General features: G+C 36.1%; 2 protein-coding genes and 1 long non-coding RNA gene across 7 annotated transcripts; all 3 read left to right on the forward strand.

Moving 5' to 3' along the window:
• Window positions 1–2,771: 2,771 nt before the first annotated feature.
• LOC140797487 (uncharacterized) lies at window positions 2,772–4,565 on the forward strand. The gene is made up of 3 exons (XR_012110670.1): window positions 2,772–2,912; window positions 4,288–4,335; window positions 4,424–4,565. It is a non-coding gene; the product is annotated as an uncharacterized lncRNA (long non-coding RNA).
• Window positions 4,566–5,769: 1,204 nt separating this feature from the next.
• On the forward strand, window positions 5,770–15,027 carry LOC140797486 (probable uridine nucleosidase 2). 4 transcript variants are annotated; one of them, XM_073150944.1, is made up of 12 exons: window positions 5,770–6,072; window positions 6,355–6,418; window positions 8,293–8,444; window positions 8,532–8,647; window positions 9,838–9,897; window positions 10,538–10,723; window positions 10,803–10,907; window positions 11,531–11,632; window positions 11,882–11,978; window positions 12,630–12,737; window positions 12,819–12,954; window positions 14,680–15,027. In XM_073150944.1, exons 3-12 carry the CDS (start codon window positions 8,381–8,383, stop codon window positions 14,786–14,788), a joined length of 1,083 nt encoding a protein of 360 aa, XP_073007045.1. In that variant the 5' UTR covers window positions 5,770–6,072; window positions 6,355–6,418; window positions 8,293–8,380; the 3' UTR covers window positions 14,789–15,027. The 4 variants fall into 4 exon arrangements, with proteins under 4 accessions (XP_073007045.1, XP_073007047.1, XP_073007048.1 ...); XM_073150946.1 differs by lacking the exon at window positions 11,531–11,632; XM_073150947.1 differs by lacking the exons at window positions 8,293–8,444; window positions 8,532–8,647 and having other exon boundaries at window positions 5,774–6,072.
• Window positions 15,028–16,176: 1,149 nt separating this feature from the next.
• Window positions 16,177–22,832, forward strand: LOC140797470 (la-related protein 6B-like). Of its 2 annotated transcripts, XM_073150916.1 has the most exons (10): window positions 16,179–16,619; window positions 17,661–17,742; window positions 19,524–19,618; window positions 19,713–19,784; window positions 19,883–19,962; window positions 20,042–20,138; window positions 21,146–21,193; window positions 21,268–21,336; window positions 21,741–21,884; window positions 22,250–22,832. In XM_073150916.1, exons 1-10 carry the CDS (start codon window positions 16,260–16,262, stop codon window positions 22,520–22,522), a joined length of 1,320 nt encoding a protein of 439 aa, XP_073007017.1. In that variant the 5' UTR covers window positions 16,179–16,259; the 3' UTR covers window positions 22,523–22,832. The 2 variants fall into 2 exon arrangements, with proteins under 2 accessions (XP_073007018.1, XP_073007017.1); XM_073150917.1 differs by lacking the exon at window positions 21,146–21,193 and having other exon boundaries at window positions 16,177–16,619.
• The last annotated feature ends 27 nt before the right edge of the window (window positions 22,833–22,859 follow it).

Genomic DNA, 22,859 nt, shown 5'->3' on the forward strand with positions numbered 1-22,859 from the left:
TTGTGGACATCTTGTTATTTTCCTCTTTGTAACTTTAAGGTATGCATGCTACCTCAATTTTGAGTCTCTGATACAAGTCCAGGAAGGATTGTATTATTTCTTACTGAGAGAAGATTAGAATTTCAGTTTTTTACTAACAGTTAACCATCAGTGTTAATCTGAGTGGATCTATTCCTGGAACTTTAATATCTGACCATCTAAATATGTAGATGATTTGATTATTGATCCACGGATCATGGAGTGGATGAGGAAAGCAAATTGTCCTATTGTAAGTATTTCTTTTCCTCATAGCTGCTTTGAATTAGGCTCTTTTATTGAAATACACACGTTAGATCAGTATCGTTGCTACTATGACAAACTATTGTCTGTGCAGAGCAATATTTGATTATTTGAAATAAGCAATAGATGTATGTGTTACAGCACTAATATATGACATGCATTTTGTTCTGAAAAAAGAGGTCATGGCACCCACAATAGGCCATGGGCTATAGCTCCGCCATGTAGATGTGCTATTGCAAGCTACTGCATAGATAACTAAATTAACATGGGTTATAAGCTTTCTGTTTGAACATCTTTACTTATGGTACTGCACTACTACTCTCTATTCTCTGTAAAATCTGTTACTGTTATCAGCATATGAGTCTAACTGATGATTTGCTTTACCTGTCACATATTACCCCTAAGATAGATCATTGATTGAATCTTCTATTAAGGACGCATAATGTAGTAGTATATTTTGGGGGCCTGCCTTATCCTCAAGGTACCCATGGCATTCTTTGAAGTGTCATTAGACCCTTTTCTGTTATATACTCGCCTGATGCTTTCTCTAACACTGACAATGTTCTATATACTTGCCATACACCTGTTGAATGACTTCTCTACCTGTGAAATGCTTTCTGCCATAAACCTGCATCATATCCCCTTCATAGTTATCTACCAATTGCCATTGTGGACCAAAGTAGGCTATGACTCTGATAGCCCATCTATGAATGCTTATTCCCTTTTGTTTGCACTTCGCACTTCCGTTCAAGTATTACCATCTTGTGGAAGAATACAACTTACATCCACTCTTTCCCATTCATCTTTTGTTATTGATTTATCTATTTATATGTTAACTATGTTTTTCAAATAAGATAATAGTTATGTAACTGAAACCTCATCAGAAAATGAGAGTCTAACAGACTATAAAATGGAGTGATTTTTTCTTTTTTACTTCTCAACTATGATCTAGGGAAGTAGGAAAAAGTGGCCTACAAATATAAAAATGTTAAAACTAAATCCTCTCATATATATGCAGGTTACATTAGGACATTTTCTGTCATTAAATTATATTTGGAGAACGTCTCTCTTCCACATGATTCAAAACTTCTTGTTGCTGCTATTACTTTAGAAACAACTAAATTTCTAACTTGTTACCTTTAGTTGGAAAGTTGTCTCTTTAAAAGAAAATTTCTGGTTACACATTTGTAGTTTAAACATCTGATTAGGTTATTGAATATGCTTGTGCTTCAATGTTCTGATGTAACTTTCTAAATAAGTATCAACTTTATATGAGAATTGTAATTATAAGCTGATCTTAATATCAAGGATTCTAGTTTTGGCCGAAACCAGCCGGGATCGACTGGTTTCGGCCTGCAGCAGCAGCAGACAGCTGCCTGTTGCAGGCGGCTGCAGCAGGCAGCTGTCACACACACACGCACACACACACAGAGAGTGAGAGATTAAAAAAAAATAGGGTGAGAGAGAAAAAAATGAAGAGGGAGTGAGGGAGAGGGAAAGATTAAAAAAAAAAGAGTGAGAAAAAGAGAGAGAGAAAGATAGGAAAAAAAAAGTATAGGAGAGAATGAATATTTTAGACTAACAGTTAAAGGAATAGGAAAGAAGAGAGAGAGGAAGAGAGATTTTTATTTTTTAGGCTTTATATGTAAGTAATTATTATTTCTTATTTTCTTATAATTTTTTCAAAATTTTTAGAAATTTCTCAATATTTTTAATAATATTTAGAATTATTTAATTAAAATAGTCCGATCCGATACAGGCAGCCGATACGGCCGATACGTATCGTTTTTCTGGACGGCCGATCCCGATCCCGATACCGATTTTTGGAACCTTGCTTAAGATGCTCTCGTAAAGTGATAGTGTTAACCTTTTCCGTTATTCTACATTGTCATGGTAGATATGTGATGCTTCCATTTAGCAATTAGTTTCTCCATGAAACAGATAATTGATGTGGAATATGTCTGATAGGTAGCAGATGTTACACATTCACTGCAACAACCTGCTGGGGAAAAGGTTCTTACTTGCATAATGTTTTGTAGTCAATTAGGCAACAATATTGTTACATGTAGTCTTCTGTGGTACATAATTATGTACACTAGAACTCACAGTATATGTACACTAGAACCCGTATGGTGATAATTCATTTGGGAGAGAGAAACATAATGAAAACAAAAAGGAAACTGGAAGTACATTTTAAGCACTGCGGATAGCCTAGATAGAGAAAAGCAATGGATGGACCTTAAAATATTCTTAATCTGTTTGCTTGGTGATAATCTTGCATTCTCTGTATTAATTGAAATAGTGATGAGTTAAGGCATCTCTCTGGTCAGTTATTCAAAAGAATAATATGGAGTAGTTTGTGGTCCTAAGGCATCCATTTTCAATGCTAGTTTGTGGCCCTAAGGCATCCATTTTCAATGCTTTTTCTCTAAAGATGTGGTAATCCACCAAAATCTCTAATCTTTTTTGCTATGTGAGCAGGATGCCTGTGCTTGGAAGTTAGAAACCCATTTCATTAAAATCTTCTATATAGCTCGAAGGCAGAGGTGTAGCAAGCGGGAGTCTGCGTGAACTAATTCCATGTATTTCAAGGGCAGCTATTTGCAGTGGGTGTGGACAGAATTTTCATTGAGGTAAGACTTATGATATCATTCATCTACCATTTTGTTATTTTTTCTCTAGGCTTCTTTAAGGACTAAAGATGATGCTTAGATTTTGAGAGTGAACAAAGAGATCTTATCATACTATAAATGCGGTGGTAGTTTTACTTGAAGCGCTAGACTAGAAATTTGAACTGGGAATCATGCTTTAGGGGCAATTCATGGATGGCTTCATCAAATTTCACTGAAATTGAAGGTCGTTTATAGGCCTGGGAAAATAAATTTGGATCCAGAAAGAAGCAGGGAGAGGGTGGAAGGATGGAGAGAAGTTAAAGGGTCGTTCTGTTGATCAGGAGGACTTTTATTACTTGCAATTTGCAAATGAGATAATGAGAGGGTGATGGATTTCACTGATAAGCTCCCTTGCGCTGTTAAACCCATACTTTTGTCCAAAGATCTCCCAAGTGTGATGGATCTTAATCTCCTTTCTCATTCTTCAGCTTTGCTTCTTTTTAAATGGGAAGCTTTTTTACTTTAAAAAAACATATAAAAAGTAGCAATTTAATACCTGCCATTTTGACCTACATATATCATGTAATATCTTGACTGAAAACTCATATTGCTGATTTGATTCATTCTTATTGGAAAATTATCAACTTAAAATTCTGATAATGTCACTGTATCCTGATGGGAACAAACTTGTGGATAAGATTCTAGATTTGGAGTAATTTTCTATTGGTTATAAAAACAATCTTTTCACCAGCTTCTAAGAGAAATAACAGCCATTTTCCAACCTGTGCAGTTACTGATCTTATTTTGGTGCAACACAGCAAAATTTTATATGCTAACCTGTCATCACCCAATTTTGTTGAAATTTGATGTTCTTGATTCTTAATGAACCATTTCTCTGGAGCCAGTTCAAGAAAGCCTTAGTGGGTCTTGGTACTGATGATGTTCCCCAGTTGTGCCAATAGTTGTTCAGAATAAATCTGAAGGATCTGGCCTTTTATGATTACACAGTAGAAGTTATTTAATTGACAACTTAGAAATGATGCCCATTTAAACTTCTCTTCATATAAGTTGACATTATAAGATGTCCAGAACTGTCATAATTTATCTTTCTTGCATCAAATAGTAACAATCTTCTAACTTTTTGTGTTCTATGTCAACAAATGTTCTGCGATAGATTTCATCCACTTATACCAGAAATGACATAGAGGAGGTTCCTATATTCACTTTTTTTTTTCTTTTCAAAATGTGTCTTCATCTTTGAAATATGTACATGATGATTCCCTAAATGCACCTATTGATGGTCCAACCCAATGGGTGAGATTTCTCCTTTGACACTTCCTGTTTTTCAAAATATTTTCCTGAAAATATTCTATCTATGTGCCTTGCAATGGTCCAGCCATTGCGACACTTGGAGGAGCTACTGGAGGAACTCATAGACATAGCTGTAAGTTAAGTAATCATTCCTCACTGTCTGAAGGTAATTACAATCATCTGATGATGTATTGCTGATTCGAGATTTTACCTTTGTGAAGCACATTACCAATGGGAGAAAACCCTTCAAAATTGATCTCACACTATTTCATGGTTGAGCTGAAGCAATCAACAACAAATGCATTCAGTTTGCTCTGCAATCTAGCTAAGAGCATCTACCTAAATGGGTCAGCTTTGGCGTTTTTCAATATTAGAGAAAGTTTCCTATCCAATGAAGCATACAAATCAGGCTGCCTTTCTTGCCAAGCAGTTCAAGTATTGACAATTATACAGTTCTATATCAGAAAAAGATACTGACATTATTATGTCCAACTTCCAAATGCAGCTAAAGTTTTCACAATTCTTTTCTCCCAATTTTAGGCAAATCTATCTAAAAGTTTTTGTTCTCCGTATTACCCTTTTTTATTCCAATATTATTCTGCATTGCACTCAACAAATTTGTGGCTTACATTGCAGACTGCTGATATTGGTTTACATGTAACAGGAAGCTTCTTTCGAAATTAAAAGGTTTGGCTAGTTTTCAGCTTATTATTGCCAAATAGTTGTGCATCAACAATATGATAGATCTATAAAGTTCTTCCTTGCAAATGGTGCTCGCTCCCTTCTCTTCTAGATTCAGAGGGAACTAAACCTTTCATGCTGCTACAAAGTACAGACTAAAGTTGGATCATGATGCCACAATATGTGGACTTAGTCCACTGAGACTTGATAGAGAATGATAGTTTTCATATTTTTATATTTTAATACTTTCTCATTTTTGAGTTGGGATATTTTAATGGGCTTGACAAATATATATGATTTTAATAGGCTCGATAGGATTTGAACTCAGGACTTCTGCCCTAATATTATGATATTGTTAGAAAATAATTATTTTTATATTTTTATATTCTAACAAGACTGAAAAACTTTCTGGATTAATGCGAAGAGCATATTTTATTATAGTGAGATGCGTCACTTAACCTTTACCCAGCATATACCTGTTGTTACTAGAGTACATCTATTTGAATTTAAAGGTTTTAATCCATATTTCTCTATCGTCTTAATCTTTCTAAGCCTAGGCATGCTGAGAAATATTAGAACATAAAATGATTAGTCCATCGTACTCTATATAAGATTTTAGATGAACTGGGAGCTCTGAATATTAAATTTTCATATCTTTGTTTTCTCCATTCAGTAAAAACAATATTCAGCCTAATAATTGACAGCACATGAGAAGAGGACAGAACACAGCAGTGGCAATGTTTCTGGGTCCTCATGTCAGAAATTATCCATCCAACCAGGTTTGGCTCTTCTCCTGTCACTATGATTGATTGGTTTATTCTCCTAGAATATTCGCACCTTATGGAATTGTTCCTATTATATACCCATCATGTGCTGTTATCCAATCAACTGCAAGAGATCCTCAAATCCTCCTCTAAGCTCATGCAGAAAATCTTCAGTCTAGCTTTGAGGCTGCTGCTTTGAATGTGTTTTGTTGGTGGTCATCTAACCACTCTCGAATCTTGTCCCTTGTTTTGCAGGTGGAAGGCATGGTTTGGTGGTTAGATGATCATCAGCAAACATATTCGTAACATGCACATCTAATTCTTGTTCTTTCTTCTCATCTTTTTAATTGTTGCCTTCCTTCCTCGGCTATATCATTAGTGAGCAAAATCTTACTCGAAGTAAGCTTGCTAGTTATATTGTGTTGGTAAGTCTTTTCTTATTCAAACTTTTTGCAGATTGCTTGCTTTATCCATTGGAGATCATGAATTTTGGGCTCCTTTTTTCCCTTCTTTTTAATGCTTATGACATGATTAAGGAAACTGATAATATTTCATAGCTTGGTATTAAGAACTAAATAACTTTTTATTTGAGAAATTATATAAAGGGACTAAATAACATCCCTTGCTCCAACCAATATATACTACTTGAGTTCCTGTAACACACTGGCTCTCTTTCTCATTTTGCTTTTCTCCTTGTTTCCAATAAGGTACATCATGAGTTGGCAGGGAGCTGAGAAGCCTCCAAGAGATCCTAGCATGTTTTTTGGCAAGGTAGTTGTTGTCTTTATTCAATTGGTGTCTTTAGAATTTGCATTAAATCATATGAGTCTTTTTAATCATCTGACCATACACCATCAATGATATAGAGAAAAAGTTAATTTGCAAGAATCTTTGAGAGACATTTATTAGGAAAAACGATCACTATCATCATATAAATATATATGTATGTATACTCTTCCCCTTACTATTCTACTAATACCCATAATATTTTCCATACATTACACTCATTACACTCCTTATCACTTGTTTGCTTTATTCTTATTTTGAAATATTTAAGCTAAGACCTCTGAACACATTGACTCCTAAACTACATTAAACCTCTCACCATCCTCTTAAGGTGCTTAAAAAAAATATCAAACGATTATTTTACCCTCAATTTTTCTTTAGCTTATCCTCTTTCATTTATGCTGGAAAAAATGGCTCCAAAGTGCTTCAAGGCGGACCTTGACTAGATTGGCGTCGGCCTCTTGATGAGCTACTAGTCTTCACAAAGAATATAGACTAGTTATTTCTCTTTCATTCAAAGTAAGTGTTAAACAGTCTAAAATTAATCACAAGAATACTTATATAATATATTTTCTTTTGAAAAATCCAATGGTTAACTAACGAAAAGAGATTTTTTTTTTAAAAAAAAAGGGATCAATGCGTCATAAAAAATAAATAAAAAGTTTTTCAGAAATTAGCACCATGAACACCATGAAATTCATGGGTCTAGTGGAGGAGTAGACGTACAATCGGCCGCCTCGTCTCCGCCCTCCGCTCTCGCCGCCCGCGTCCAGCTACTCGGCCGCTGTCAGAACGATGTTGGGCCAGGTGGAAGATAAGCTTGCCTTTGCAGAGGGGAGTGTTAAATATTTTCAGTTACTTAAGGAAACAACCGCTGAGTCGGTGGACTTGGACTTTCAGAAAATGTCAAAAGAATGCATCCAAATTGTCGTTTTAAACAACAAAGGATCACCGCCCCCAAGCTTGTTTTCTCCTCCTATGCACAGGAAAGAAAAACAATTGTGGATAACAAATTTATGGCATCAGAAGTCGATCAGAACTCCAGAACTTGTGCTTAAAAGCTCCAGTACTTGGAAGAAAGAGAAGCCCAAAAAGTTGATGAGCTAGGAAGAAGGAGACTGAAAGAGTTTTATTTGCAATTTGATAGTTTGGATAAGATTGATGTTTCAGCACCAAAAGTTTTGAATTTTGGCAAAGCTTCTGAGCTTGTGAAGTCCGAGGCGGAGGGAACTAAGGTTCCCCTCGTCTCCGCCCTCCGCGCCGCGGCGGACATGGTGTTGGCCATGGCGATAGCCGGCGGCAGCGGGGAGGCGATGCCGGCGGTCGGGGCTGCCGGCTTATGGGGGGGAGAAGTCGGTGATGGTGAAGGGGAAGAGGATGATTAAAAGATGATAATAAGAAAATTTTGTAGTAGAATATCTTTTTATCCTCAAGGTATTATAAGGTTTACGAGGGCATCTAAGTCATTTTAAGGTTAATTACGTACGTAAGCTAATTCTTCTTATTTTTCTGATGGTATAGTATTATTGAAATCTTTTAAAAATTTAAAAGAAATATTGTAAATTTAACAAATAATTTAATAAGAACTATTAATTTCTTTCGAAATAGTACTGAATAAAATTAATTGGAAGTATGGTTCACTTTTTAAATTATAAGAATAAATTAGTTATATTTTATTTCTCTCTTTAATAGAAGTTGGCACTCTTAAGTAAACGATTATAAAAATAAGCAATAAACAAATAATTTTCTTATTAATTAATTTAGCAACAGATAAAATTTATCTTTAATATTAATTAGTTAGTACTAAATTATTGCTTAAAAAAGTTTAGAGGTATTCTAAAAATCGGGTATATTTTAAGGGGGTGTCTATGTAATTAATTCAAAAGAAAAGGAAAGAAAGACAAAAGCAAACCGATCACTACTGGTGATATAGCTCCATTCCACGCCATGGGTGGAGGCGAAGCGGCGAAGAAGAAGAAGAAGCTCATCATCGACACCGACCCCGGAATAGGTAACCCGTAATCCCAACCGACCTTTGAATTTGCGAATCGAACGGAACCCTTGGTTTTGGGATCTGAACCCGACTCCTGTGTTTCAGATGATGCGATGGCGATATTCGTGGCGCTGAATTCGCCGGAGGTGGAGGTGATCGGGCTGACGACGATTTTTGGGAACGTTTATACGACGCTCGCCACGAGAAATGCCTTGCATTTGGTAATTTGATGTGAATTCCTTGTTAGATCTATGGCGTTAGAGCAAGATTTGGATTATATAAATTAGGAGTTCAATTATAATTAAACGGAGAAGTACCGGCAACATCGATCACTTGAACCTTTTTGCAACTCTGAAGTCGCTGTCCTAAACAGACAAGTGCTTGCTTGGCTGCTAATTGTCAGCTTCAACGTTCTGTGTCGTATTCTATCATGTAGATTGGGTGTTTGAACTATTGGAAAGTTTTGGATCTTCGTGTTGATGGCATCCTCCGCATTGCACAGCTTGTAGCAAATGTTCAACGTCACTAAATATTGTAGCAAAAGAGCATGGCCCTGTAAAGAGTAGTTTTATTATGGGCATTGCAGATCCTTAAAACTAAGCGGGATAATAGAACCTTAATAGCATGCTTTAAGTTGTACAGTTGCATCTGGGGTATAAATTGCATGGAGAGAAATAGAGGGTATTATTTCGGGTTAATTGCAATTTAGTCTACGTGGTTTAGTTTAATTTCACAAAATTCATACTAATTTTCAACTTATGCACTTAATTCCCATGTGGTGTTGATTAAAGTGCAACCATTATTTGTTCGTAATATTTAATTAAACACAGGTACAATTTGTAAATCCTTATTAGAGATAAAGTATAGGTTTTTCGACTTATCTAAAATAATACTAGTCGAATTTTAGATGACAAAGATATTACAAAACTATATATATGTTTAATACAGTTTTCATATCTTTGTCATTTGAAATCTATTTAGTATTATATTAGATGTATTGGAAAGTTTATTCAATTTTCTATAATTTTGTTTCTAATGAGTATTTTGTATCTGGTTTACTTAAATATGATTAAAAATATAAAAGTTACACTTTAGTCAAGACCGCAATAAGGATTAAGTGTTTAAATTAAAAGCATATAAGAGTTATGTAAAATTGAGCCAAACGACAAGAAGGTAAAGTGCAATTTCAATTATAATTATATATATCTATGTACCGGTCTGCTACTTGCACCAAACTATTGTGCTAGACTGCTATGTAGTGGTTTTTTATTCCAAACTCGAGGTAGTAACTTTGGATGAAAATAACTATCTGTCTATGTCATGATTACTGTATTTGGACTTGTTAAGCTTGTTTTCATTTGATTAATTTTAACTTGAACTTCTAATTTATGCAATTCTGCAACTGCTTCAGTTGGAGGTTGCAGAAAGAACTGATATTCCAGTTGCTGAGGGTTCTCATGAAACAATCATGGTATGTACTTGTCATTTTTATGCAAATTTTTGTTGTTAAATGTTATTGCTTATTGCTTATGGCTTATGTCCTGTTTCCTCTTTGTAAGTATAGACAAGGCAGGACTGAATTGCCAAAGTCATATTTTTAGCAGAGATAGAAGGTTTTGTTTATGAAAGATTTGTAGGTTCTTGTGAGTGGGTACATTGCTAGCATACATCCATTCTAATATGTGTCTTGAGTTTGTAACTATATTATATCCTGTTACTTCATTAAGACAGTTTAGCAACTCATCAGATTTCAGAGGTTCTGACAATTATGTTATACATATCTCCAGTTGTAGCTGTAAGCTTCACTGATGCAAATGTGTTTCTAACCTGATAAACTTCTCTTAACCATTTGGATTTTGGTTTTGCTAGTTGAGAATTGGAGACCTATACACGCAAAAACACATGCACCTATTGGTTGCTTTGTTTCCAGCACTTAATTGACCACCATGAGATCTATGGCTTTATGATTTTTGATCCAGTGAAATGTCTATTCAACCATAACATGATATGGATAGTGCACAATTTTTACATATGTATGTTGGAATAAGCATATTCTTCTGTCATTGCCCCCCACTCTGACTAATTTCTTTCATTCTCTTAATGTCAAAAAGAAAGCAACAAAGCTTCGTATTGCTGATTTTGTTCATGGTACGGATGGGCTTGGGAACCAGAACTTCCCCCCACCAAAGGGACAGCCAATTGGTCAGTCAGCTGCTTCTTTTCTTGTTGAACAAACAAATGAGTACCCTGGAGAAGTTACTGTGGTTGCACTTGGCCCACTTACAAATATTGCTCTGGTAGGTTTGTCTTTTCAGCTCTGTGCCAAAGATACTATGTCTACTTAATATTCCTTAATACTTATCATTATTCTGGCAGGCCATTGAACTTGATCCTTCTTTCCCAAAGAAGATAGGACAGATTGTTCTTCTTGGTGGTGCATTTTCAGTTAATGGCAATGTTAATCCAGCGGCAGAGGCAAATGTATGATTTATCTAGTCCAATGGGTGTACTATCTTTTACTGTATGTTTCTTCCATTGGCATGCCTTTGGAATTTGTTTCATCTTTATCTTCTTGTTATTTTTATTATTATGAGAACAGAATACGTCATAACATGAAATAAGCTTGAACTGCAACACCATTGCATGTATTGGTGGTCATGGATTGCCAAATGAACATGAAGCATGGTCAAAATCCACTTTCGTGTCTCTGTTTATAATTTCAAGAGATTTTGATTTTCATGGTACTGCAGTACTAAGGATAATAAATTGAAAGTTGAGCAGTACTCACAAGTCTGATGTGATCTCATGAACTTATGATTTCTGACTACAACGCCTAAATTGGCTACATGACAATGATTTTTATCATTTGGTAAGCTCTATAACCCTGTTTGTTTCATTTATGATTATTCTATAATCTAGAGTCATCTTGTTGGTCTAAATTGAAGAAACATAGGGTTTTCTCCTAGGTAACATGAGTCTAAACTGAAGAAACAGAGAAAATTCTTCAAGTCGATTACACCTTTGCTTAATTATATGTTTTGCCTTATTTTTCTTTAGCCAGTAATTTGTGACCAAATTGCAAGAGGGTTAATGTTAGGTGACAGCTGATCATAGAAGTATCAATTTCTGTCAAGCTTTGCATATTGGTGGGAAAGGTGGATACATGTAGGGGCTCTATCCGCTTATTCCCAGTTTTAGAAGCAAAGGTTAGATGTGCAATATTTTCTGAACAGATATTGTATGCATTAGCAAAAGAGAAGTAGGATTTTTTTTCAGATGGCATTTTGGTACAGAGCACTGCTGTAATTGGATCCTTATCTAAATGAATGATTATGCTGATGAAAAATTTTCTTTTCATGCTGTATCCAAAAAAAAGAAAAAAAAATGTCCTGATCAGAAATTCGATGTTTTTATCATGAAGATCTTTTCTTTCTTATTATCTACATATTGAACAGATCTTTGGTGATCCTGATGCTGCTGATATTGTGTTCACCTGTGGAGCTGATATTTTGGCCATCGGAATAAATGTGACACATCAAGTTATCCTCACGGGTACATCTCATTGTTTTGAAATGTTATTTTTCTAATTGTATATATGATAAATTCTCTCAACATTAATGCAAATTCATGCAGAACCAACAGTTTTTGTTGCCAGTTTTCTCTTGAACTGAAGTCATTATCATTTATTGGTTTATAGGCTTGCCTTCATTTCGCATATGTCGATTGTCGGGCTTCAAGCATAAACCTCACATTATAGTTCATAACTTTATATCATCGTCTAAGTCTTTTATATGAGCTTATTCTGGACTATTTTTGTCTATGATGTGAGGGAAAGCAGTAGGTCTGACATGAAAATATGTCTCTGAAATCAACACCCCCACCCCATCCCCCAACCCGTTTTTGAGTGTTTGTGTGTATGTGTGCATTACTTGTTAACTGGACACTGTTAGAAGTTGAAGACAACAATTTGAAGCAACCCTTATACTGAATGACCCACTTAATTTGGTTGTGTGGTGTATGTCTTATTGACATGTGACTGCACAATATGCTTCAACAATTGGCTCTTGTCATGTGCTGTTGCTGTTAAGCCGGAAAGATTCTTTCTCTGAATTCATGCAGTGTTGCAGTAGTTCTGTTAGCCAGAGTTGAAGTTGCTGCTACATTATTCTGACTAGTGGGTGACAAATTTATCATTCATTGCAGATGCTGATCGCAACAGGCTTGCACAATGTCAAAGCAGATTTGCTAAATACTTGTGCAAGATCATAGGGGTTTATTTTGCTTACCACCATGAAGCTTATGCCACACAAGGTTCATATGGAATTGGTAATTGTTATTGTGTAAGGGTGACCATGTCCCCAGCATACTGATGATGTGCATGGTTGGATTCAGGTGTATACCTTCATGATCCAGTAACACTTCTTGCAGCAGTCAATCCATCATTGTTGACTTATACCGAGGGTGTTGTACGGGTTCAGACTAGTGGCATCATGAGGGGTATCACAATATTTGATAACACCAAGAAACGGTCAGTAGATTGTTCCCCCTAAAACTGATTTTATTCATTTATTTATGACATTACTTTATCATGTGTGTGCTGTTATTTACTTATGTTTTCTTGCTTATAGTTCTAGGTGTAAGTATTATCTACTTGTTAGTAGGGCTGTCAAAAAAGCCTGTGAGATTGTGAGACTTGCGGGCTCGGCTCGATTAGACTTGTATAATATATATATATATATATATATTTTTTTTTTATATATATGTTACAGGTTTAGAGCCATTGGATCTTAGATCCAATGATTATTATGACGTGTATAAGTAAAGAAAAATCCTAGAATCCAACCTTTATCTCCCCAAAGTTTCCATCGGCCAAACCCTTTTCACCACCGTTTACCACCGAAGTCCAAAACAGTCAACTCATCTTCACTGGTCACCGCTCACCACCGAAACCCTCTTCAATCTTCACCACCGAAATCCAAAACAGTGAAACCCATCTTGACCAATCACCACTCACCACCAAAACCCTCTTCAGTCTTCACAACTGAAATCCTTTTCACCACCGAAATCCAAAACGGCAAAAGTTCTCATTGGCCAAAATCGTGAAACTCATCTTCACCGATAAAATCCTAGCCTTCATCACTGAGACACCCATCTTCACCACCGAAATCCATCTCTAACTTCACTACCGAACTCATCTCCATCACTCAAGCTCAGCTCATTTACACCAAGCTCCTAATAAGGTTAGTTAATAATCTTCAGTTTGATTGACTTGATTTTTCAAATTGGATAATTCATATTCAATTATAACTATCATGTTGCTGTGGGTGTTTTTGATGCTACTGCTTTTCACAATGATTTGAAATATCAAATGGTCACATACTCACATCTAACTTTGCTTGATACTATTTTCCAAGCTCCTACAGGTTATTCCTACAATAGTTTTAAGTTAGAGGAAGCATCAATGGTGATCAATTAGATTGACATTGTTTCCATCCTATTTAGTCTGCAAGCTATCAAGCCGAGCTCGAGCCTCATCTAGCTAGGCCTGAGTCAAGCCGAGCTGAGCTTTTCCAGCTCAAATCGAGCTTGAGCCAGAAAATAAAAACCTCTCAAGCCAAGCCAAGTTGGGCGCAACTTGCTCAAGCTCGGCTCGTTTGTTGGTGATGGCACTGATTATGCAGTTTCTAATAATAAGGATCAAACATGCACGTGTGCTTGCATGCACACAAATTTTTTTAGTGCTCTACAGCAAGAGTATCAAATAAGCTCGTTGGCTCACGAGGCACTCAAACACAGGTTGCTTGTGGCTCAGTTTAATCTCTCGTTTTTCAAACAACAAAGCTCAAGTTCAAATTTTGAGGTCGTTTTATAAACTAGTCAGGCTTGAGCTTATCCTTGGCTTGCTCAAGTTTGGAAATTAGCTCATAGAGATTGATATATAACGTATAGATTTATGTAGAACTTTTTTCACAAAGTTTCAATCTCAATTGGTAGTTAGTAACTTTTATTATGGCTTAGAGCTCAGTTGCTCAAATCTCTTCGGTAGCAAAAGTTCCAATATTTCCTTAGAAACTCAAATGATGACAATATTGGAAAAAATCAAGCCCGGAATTGGTATTTATAATTTTGAGCCAAGTTCGGCTCGTCGCACTCCTACTCTATAGTTTATATTAGCAGTCTGGTTCTTTGAAGGGAAACAGATGGGTGTATAACCAATTCCATGTTGAGACAAATTTTCTTTCCAAATCTTCAGGTATGGAGAAATCACAGAATGGACTAATAAGCCCACTGTCAAGGTTGCTGTCACTGTTGATGCCCCTGCCATGGTGGAGCTGGTCATGGAAAGGCTTATGAATTCTTAGCAGAAATCGTTGAAAGCTTATTAAGCTGATCTAGAGTAATTGTAGACAATTGAATACGTTGCAGGCTCTACATTTCTTCTGATGGAAAGATTGCGAGAACTGTGATCGATAGGTGCTGTTAATAAAATGCTCCACGAAAATAGAAGCATTGTGTTACTGCTTAGGCATACTTATCTGATGACGATGGAATGGCAAATTCATCATCCCAAGTTGAATAAGATCGATGTACCAATTTATCATGACTGTTTTGTGCACACTCTGGTTCTTTTGATGCACATTCTTGAGTTTGGCACTGTCCTACTTGCTATTCTGGAAAGTACTTATCATATTCTCGTGGTTGCATTTCACCTTTATGAACCAGCAGAGGGTTTAAGTAATGACTCAGGTAGACAAAATCATCATGCAAGAAGCAGGTAGTAGGAACAGACAAATTAATGATTGATTTCTTTCACTAAGAAATGGATGATGAATACTTTTCTCAAAACAATAAAATAAATAAAAGAACAAGAAATGGATGATAAATAATATCAACATGAGGTTTTCATTCTCAGCCTCCGTGAAGGTTCACTATAGAAATAATTTTGTTCTTGTTTTAAATACATTTTTTTATTCAAACTCCTTATTTCATAATAACAATTAAACATCATAGTAGTTATTTTTTATAATATAAATATTATTCATTAAAATTACGTTTTCTATCAAGTACTAACTCAATTATTAATTTACTTTTATATCTATCCCATTAATCTAATTTATTTCAAATCAAGTAGTATTTATTGTAATTTTATTTAAAAAATAAAATATTTTTTATTTTATGTTATATTAAAAATAATTATTACACTTTTATTTTATAATCCTAGTGAACATAGGAATAATTATTTTTAAAATAGATCTCTTTATTTTAGTACTAATAAATAAAAATTATTATTTTTTAAATCTATTCCACCTGTAAATAAAAGGAAGGAACACCGTAATCTTTCATGGATTAGTTCTTTTTACTTTGTTCTCAGATGATATTTGAAAGGTGGATAAAGCGAAATATACTTTTATTATTTTATCCAATCTATCCTCGTTTATCTTGAGATCCAATTGATGCTGAGAATAAAGTTATTGTCAGTTATTCCGCTTCCAAAGATTCTTATTCTTAGTTATTGTATTTGTCTATCCTGAATTCTTGATCAAATTCACTATCCTTCTGCATCTTTACTCGTATTAGTAAACAAACGTGGTTGCAGATAAATTTACTACTGTCCGAGTCCGACCGATATCCTTTCTTAAAATTGCACGATTACGGCTGCTACCAATCCTATTCACTCTTTTATCCACCCGTCGCTATCCGGGTGGTGGTTTCGCGTCATAACCCTATAAATACTCCTCATCGGGGCCCATCTCCTTCCGAGAATTATCCTCTCCGCTATTCTCCGCCCTCGCGGGCTTTATCCCGAACCCTAGAAAGCAAAGCGAAAACGAAATGGCCCAAGAAATCTCCGATCAAACCCTAGAAGTCTCCGATCCCTTGATCGCTTCTAGTCCCGAACCCTCGCTCACCCGGAGCGGCTCCTCCAGCCGCCTCAACGCCGGAGCGCCGGAGTTCGTCCCCAGAGCGGCGCCTGCGCCGCCCCAGCCGGCGGTGATCCACGTATACCACCCGGGTCCCTCGAGCCCACCGTTCTACTCCACGGCTTACGAGTACTACGGAGTGGGAGGTGGGGGGTTTGGAGATCGCGAGGCAGTCCAGGGGTTGGCGGATTCGGATCCCTCGCCGCCCCCGCCGGCGGCGGCGGCGAAGGAAGGGCTTTCGGATGAGGTTGTTCAGAAGATCACGAAGCAGGTCGGTGGATTTTTTTTAGATTTGGGGGTTTGGTTTCATTTTACTCTCGTCAATTCTAGCTTAATGGACAGATCTCGAAAAGGAGACTTCCTGGGAGGTAATACTTTAGTTTGTGAATTATTTACTCATTTTCATGAGTAAATCGGCAGTCTTGAATTAGACCAAGTTGGGAGGAGCTGTAAGTAATAAGGCCGGTGTATGATGGCCTTATAATAGATTGCGTAAATGACCTTCCTATTTTTACCACAGAAATATTGATTCAAGGTGGGCCTACATCTGATAATAGAAATAGTGATTCTGCTCTTCTATCTGGCCAAATGAAAAGAAAAAACTTATGTCAGATGATGTGGTTGCCCCCTTTGACGTCAGCGTTGTTGTTTCAAGGCCTCTGTAGATTAAATTTTTATCTTCATATACGTATGATGTACTTGGTTTCTTCCTTTCCCCTTTTCTTCTTGTTTAGGATGGTTGATGATGAATATCAAGATGTGAGGAACTTTTTTAATTAATATCACGGTAAATAGTAGACTAGATATAATTTGCATTCCATGTTACTCATATATTTCGTTTGAGTAGTGCGGCTTATTGGGAGAGGGAAATACCAAGTTGTTAGTTTAACAGGTGATCAGAAACCTCCAAGGTGTAATGTAGTTTCTTTAATGATAATTTGCCAGCTGATTCTGAAAATTTTTAAGTAAGTTCAACTCTCAGCTTTATGGAAGAACTGAACTAGTTAGTGGGTCAAATTAGGGGCCGAAGAATGTGTCTTAAAAAGTCATTTATTTATAGAATTATATTTCTCTTCTTTTGGATTGAGCCAATAACTGGTATATGGGGACGTATAATTGACCTTGCTTAATAAGTTAATATTTTTTTATGATGGCAAGATAGTGCACACGTAGCCTATTGTTTCTCTTACTGGTTATCTCTGTGTCAGTTGTTCAGTGAGCTTATGATTTGACTGCCTGTGTGATCTTATAAAAGCATTTTATATCTATCTACTTTTCATTTTCTCATACTATTTGAGTTTTACTTATGCAGGTGGAGTACTATTTCAGTGATGCAAACCTTGCAACTACTGAACATTTGATGAGGTTCATTACCAAAGATCCAGAGGGATTTGGTAAATTGTGCTGATTCTTTAATCTTGCACATTGATATTGCCCAATCTCTGCTCTCTTTTTGCCATAGATATGTTTACTTATTATCTAAAATTTGCATGATTATTTTTCGGGTAAGCATATTTCATATTCCTATTTCGTCATTGTGATCTCAATATATTTAAAGTCCTGGACAAGGATTTCTAAGGATAGGCAACATGCAAATAAGATTTTGAGGATTAATTTTTCAGCTTATAGTGTCTGCAATTAGGGTTTCTCTAGTTTTCACAAGACTTATATGATCTGCTTGGAAGGGGGATAAATTTAATTTATCCCCTATCATTTTTAGAGTTGTTCCAACTTCCAAACAACTAACATTTTGAGAGGGATAGGCTATGGGAAAGATTGATGTTGTGACAAAGCAAAAAAGATGCTTTTATCCTTTTATCTAAGGATAAATAGTTCCCATGAAAAAGGTGGAATTATGTTTATTCCCACTATTTATCCCGCTTTATCCTTGCTTTTTGACCAATTAACCTAATAAGTTTGGGATAATATTGCCTAGCATTTCCACTTCCTAAGGCAGCCTTATGGTTAAGCCTTGTTCAAGGTAGGGTTTTGATGTCGTCAACCTTTTTCTTTTTTTCTGTTGGTTAGGGTGTTTCCTAAATTTGTGGCCTTGATTTTGATCCAAGCCTGGGTAGCCATGCTTCTTCTGTCTATGCTGGATCTAAAGCTTCATTTTAAGTCATCTTTCTTCACCCCTTCCCTACCTCTTGAATTCCTTGCTACATGGGATTGATTTTATTTTTTCAGTCAGATAATTCTTATTTTATATTGTTGAGGATTGAATATTTGCATAGCAGATGGAATCCATCTGAATTTTATAAGTTGTGCGGCCAACTACATCCATCTGTAATATTAACTAGATTGTTATGCTGTTGAACATCCCTTAGATGGTATTTGTGATTGTGTATGGATTATGGACTAAGGATGGTTGTGCCTGTCGGTTTAATGATCTAAAGATAAAATACTATAATGTAGGTTTGATACATATATTATATTCAAACAAAAAACTAAAGACTAATATGTCGAAGACCCAAAAATATTTTAAAATATTCAATATTTTATTAAAAACATGTTAAATGCGTGATGAAAGCTTGTTGACAGTGACACAACACGGCACATACCTTCAGCACACAATTACATTATGTCACATTGTGATATGGCAAGTTGGAACCAGTGCACTAAGAAAAATTTATAACATTGGCATGGAAAAGATATAACTAGATCTCTACACTACACATCATCCCTTAAAGGAACAATAATTAATTTAGGAGCCTTATGCATAAGGCTATGAATTAGGTAGGCTGGAATTATAAGCAACAACAATAGTAGCAGTAAAGATATTCTTGTCTCCAACCACACTCTTCATTGCTGGCCTGACTACTCAGGGTCAGCCTCACAAATCCTTTTCCTTTATTTGCTTTTTTTTTTGGTATCTTTTTTATCAGGAAAATTTTCATTATACTACTCATCATTACTTGTAAAATAAGCTTTTCCAGTTCTAGATGGACCTCCTTGTTTAATTTAATCTCTTCTTTTTAACTTCTTTAATTGTATATCAAAATGGGAAGTGTTGTGTGCTCACTGCTCAGTTTTATAAATGCTATATTTGCATTACATACATGTGATATATTTAATCTCTTATGTAGGAAAAGCTTTTGTTGAAAGAAATGCATGAGAACTTTTTAGTATTTTAGTTTGTATACAAACTAAGGAAATATTACTCATTTCTGTGCAGTGCCAATATCCGTTATTGCAGCTTTTAAGAAAATTAAAGCTTTAGTCCACAATAACTCTCTGCTTGCTACAGCACTCCGGATGTCGTCAAAACTTGTAAGTTTTTGACATGATTTATATTGCTTAAATGCACTGTCTGCCTGCATTTGCTTTTTCTTGCATCTTTTCTGCTAACCTATTGTGCATGCAGGTTGTTAGTGATGATGGAAAGAGAGTTAGGCGTCAGCAGCCCTTTACTGAATTAGATATGGAAGAGCTGCAGGTAACATTTCTATCATTTTTGTGCTGGTTTACTTTGTATGGTTATGTTGGCTGACATAAATACTTGTTCAAAATCACCCTCACCCCAAACCTGCAAAGTCACGTATTATTGTGGCTGAAAATCTTCCTGAGGATCATTGTTACCAAAACCTAATGAAGGTTTTTTCGACTGTCGGCAGGTAAATTTCCATGCAATATGTGCATCTTCTATTAGACTATTCACAAATATTAATGACTTGTACTAATGTTGTGATGCAGTGTAAAGACAATTCGTACCTGCTATCCTCAGACGCCTAATGGCACTGCTCCTGTAACTAATAGATCTGCAAAGCTGGATATGCTTTTTAACAACAAGGCATGGTTTTTTTTTCCATTTTTTTGTTTATTTGATATATTTACATCTTTCTCATTGTTATTATTATGTTGCAAGATCTTTCTTTTTTTCCTTTGTTCTTGCTTCATTTTTAATGCCGCTGTTCCAAGACATAGTAAAATGTGCATTGAAAAATATTGTTCCTGGTATATATATTAACAACATTACATCAGAAACTATCTGAGTCATATTTGAAGGATAATATTTAATGTTAGAATTTTTAAGTTGTTTTTTCATTGATTTAGCTAATGGCAACTATTGTAGATAATTGATAATTAATATATGCTTACTAATCTTATGTGCGGTGTGAAGTAGGGGTGAGTTTTTGTTCGTCTTGGTCTCTATAATCATGGCAAATTTGTCTAGACCTAATTATTAGACCATGTTTTGAAATCTGAACCTGACCATTTTTCTGCGCGCTGGATCAGTTTTAATAAGATAGGCAAGCAAGGTGTCCTTTAAAATTTATTGAAGTTTGTCTTTAGGCCTACATGGCTTGGGTTGGGATTAAAAGGCATTAACAAGTATGGACCTAGACCTGAATGTGACTTGGCATGATAAGGGGCCAGAATTTAATCACTATAGCTGATCCGACCGTCAAATGTTGTAACTAGACAGCAGATTTGGTACGCAGTTCTGCTCGAATATGTAAATCCTAATCTTGGTTGATTTTATAGTCCTGTGACCAATTTGTCTGGTTATCTTATGCAGCATGTTGGATATGAGCTTTGAACCTTCTGTTTTTGCTATTGGTTGAGGTCTACTTCCTAGTGTGTCAGATTTGGCACTATACTCAGTGCTCTCCAATTTAGGTTGCTGGTTGCAAGCTGTCATCTGTGAGAAACTTATGGAAAATAAGAAAATAATAAATAATATAACAAGAACATGTTTTGTTGAATTCCTAAATGCTTATAATGTGAAATATAGACCTTAAATTCTTATTTTACACTACGGTATTGATTTTCTCCCTTAACAATTTTGATGTATAGTTGCACGCTTTTGTGGAATATGAGACTATTGAGGATGCTGAGAAAGCAGTAAGTGTTTTAACAAAACTATGAGTATGGTCATGTTGATGCCCACTCCTTATCCTGTTAGCTTGTTGCTGCAGATTGCTGAGCTCAATGACGAGAGGAACTGGAGAAGTGGGCTGAGAGTCCGTTTACTGCACAGATGCATGGTGACCTAAACATTTTGTTCTTTTACTTTCTCTTTACCCTTTTCATACTACAATGAATGATTCACTACATACCACTTTATAGGCAAAAAGCCTTCTAAATCTAATGCAAATTGCCCAGATGTTATGATGATATACCAGTAACATTAGGTCCTGCTACTTATTTCTTTTAGAATATTCCATAATGTTGTTGTGAGGCATTCTAGGATCCTGACATCCAGCATTAGAAAGAATCTTGTGCACTAGGATGCCCTTCGGTTTCTTCTACTGATTAGAGCAATTTGCTTCTCTTAGGTTGCTATTTTTTGTACTGTTAGTTGCTTGCTCTAGCAATCTATGTCAGCAGTTACTACTCACAACTAGTCAACTAGTTATTGTCCTAACTTATTATTCTAACTTGAATACAGACAAAACATGGGACAGGGCGAGGGAGAAAGGGAGGCCATGAAGGTGATGGGAATGGAGAGGAGGATGCCTCCACATCAAACCAGCCAAATGAGAAGCTGCTTGACGATACCTGTCAACCATCTGAAGAGTCGCATGAACATGTGGTATGCTGCACTTTTTTTTTGTTTGGCCCACTGCCATCATAGTACTTGATCTGGCTAATGTAGGCAACCTAAGGTACAATATACACCAATATTATATCAAACTGGCTCCATCTGGTTCTCGATTGCATAAGCATGTCACAAGCCACTTTTTTGTGTTTCTTTACTCACATTATCATATCTAATCTAGTTAATTTGTAAGTTGATGTAAAATTTACAATGCTCACCAGTTTAATATCTAAAAAGTTCCATTGATTCTTCTGGTATGTTGATGCATGCTCTTTTGTTTATATTTTGTTGTAGTAAGAGTTGATGGCCATGGTTTGTCAAAGCGGATGGCTGTTCTAATATGTACCATTCTTGAGCAGGCTGAAGAGAATTCCAATGATAAGGACGCTAGCACAAGGAGAGGAGGAAGAGGTCGGGGCCGCGGAGGTAGGGGTCGAGGACGTGGCCACTACCACAGCAATAACCGAAGTGGAGGCTCCCATCCTGTTGGTACTCCACCGTCTAGTCACCATATCCATATCGAGCAACCAGCTGGAGCCAACAAACATCCCCCTGGACCTCGAATGCCAGATGGGACAAGGGGATTCACGATGGGTCGGGGGAAACCCCTTGCACCTTCTGATACGATTTAAGGATCCCTTGCACCTTCTGGTACGATTTAAAGATCTTCGAATACGTATTGTTGCCTATCATAATATGTTTTGTATGTCAGGTAAAATGGTTTAGAGGTTTAGAGCGTTGGTACCAGTAATAAGCTTCCGTTGGTATATTGTACTGTGAAGATGAGATCAGTGTGTGTGCTGTACTTTTGCCCTTCCGGGTGTATTTTGGTTTCTGATTTCTTAAATTTCCATCATTTTGTAATCTCTCTTTTGACAGTATTCTATAGTCGAAGAAAGAAAAAACAAAAATATACATATGGTACAGATGAACTTGATGAAACTTATTGTAAGTAATGCATATGCATTT

The sequence above is a fragment of the Typha latifolia genome, chromosome 11, assembly GCF_019914945.1.
Source record: "Typha latifolia isolate L0001 chromosome 11, TyphaL0001v2, whole genome shotgun sequence".
Taxonomy (NCBI): Eukaryota; Viridiplantae; Streptophyta; class Magnoliopsida; order Poales; family Typhaceae; genus Typha; species Typha latifolia.

Coding starts and splice junctions, on each gene's coding strand:
- LOC140797470 (XM_073150916.1), top strand. CDS start 16,260: ATGGCCCAAGAAATCTCCGATCAAACCCTAGAAGTCTCCGATCCCTTG. Junction 21,194..21,267: donor TTGAGGATGCTGAGAAAGCA/GTAAGTGTTTTA, acceptor TTGTTGCTGCAG/ATTGCTGAGCTCAATGACGA. Junction 21,337..21,740: donor GTTTACTGCACAGATGCATG/GTGACCTAAACA, acceptor ACTTGAATACAG/ACAAAACATGGGACAGGGCG.
- LOC140797486 (XM_073150944.1), top strand. CDS start 8,381: ATGGGTGGAGGCGAAGCGGCGAAGAAGAAGAAGAAGCTCATCATCGAC. Junction 11,979..12,629: donor ACATCAAGTTATCCTCACGG/GTACATCTCATT, acceptor CATTCATTGCAG/ATGCTGATCGCAACAGGCTT. Junction 12,955..14,679: donor TTTGATAACACCAAGAAACG/GTCAGTAGATTG, acceptor CCAAATCTTCAG/GTATGGAGAAATCACAGAAT.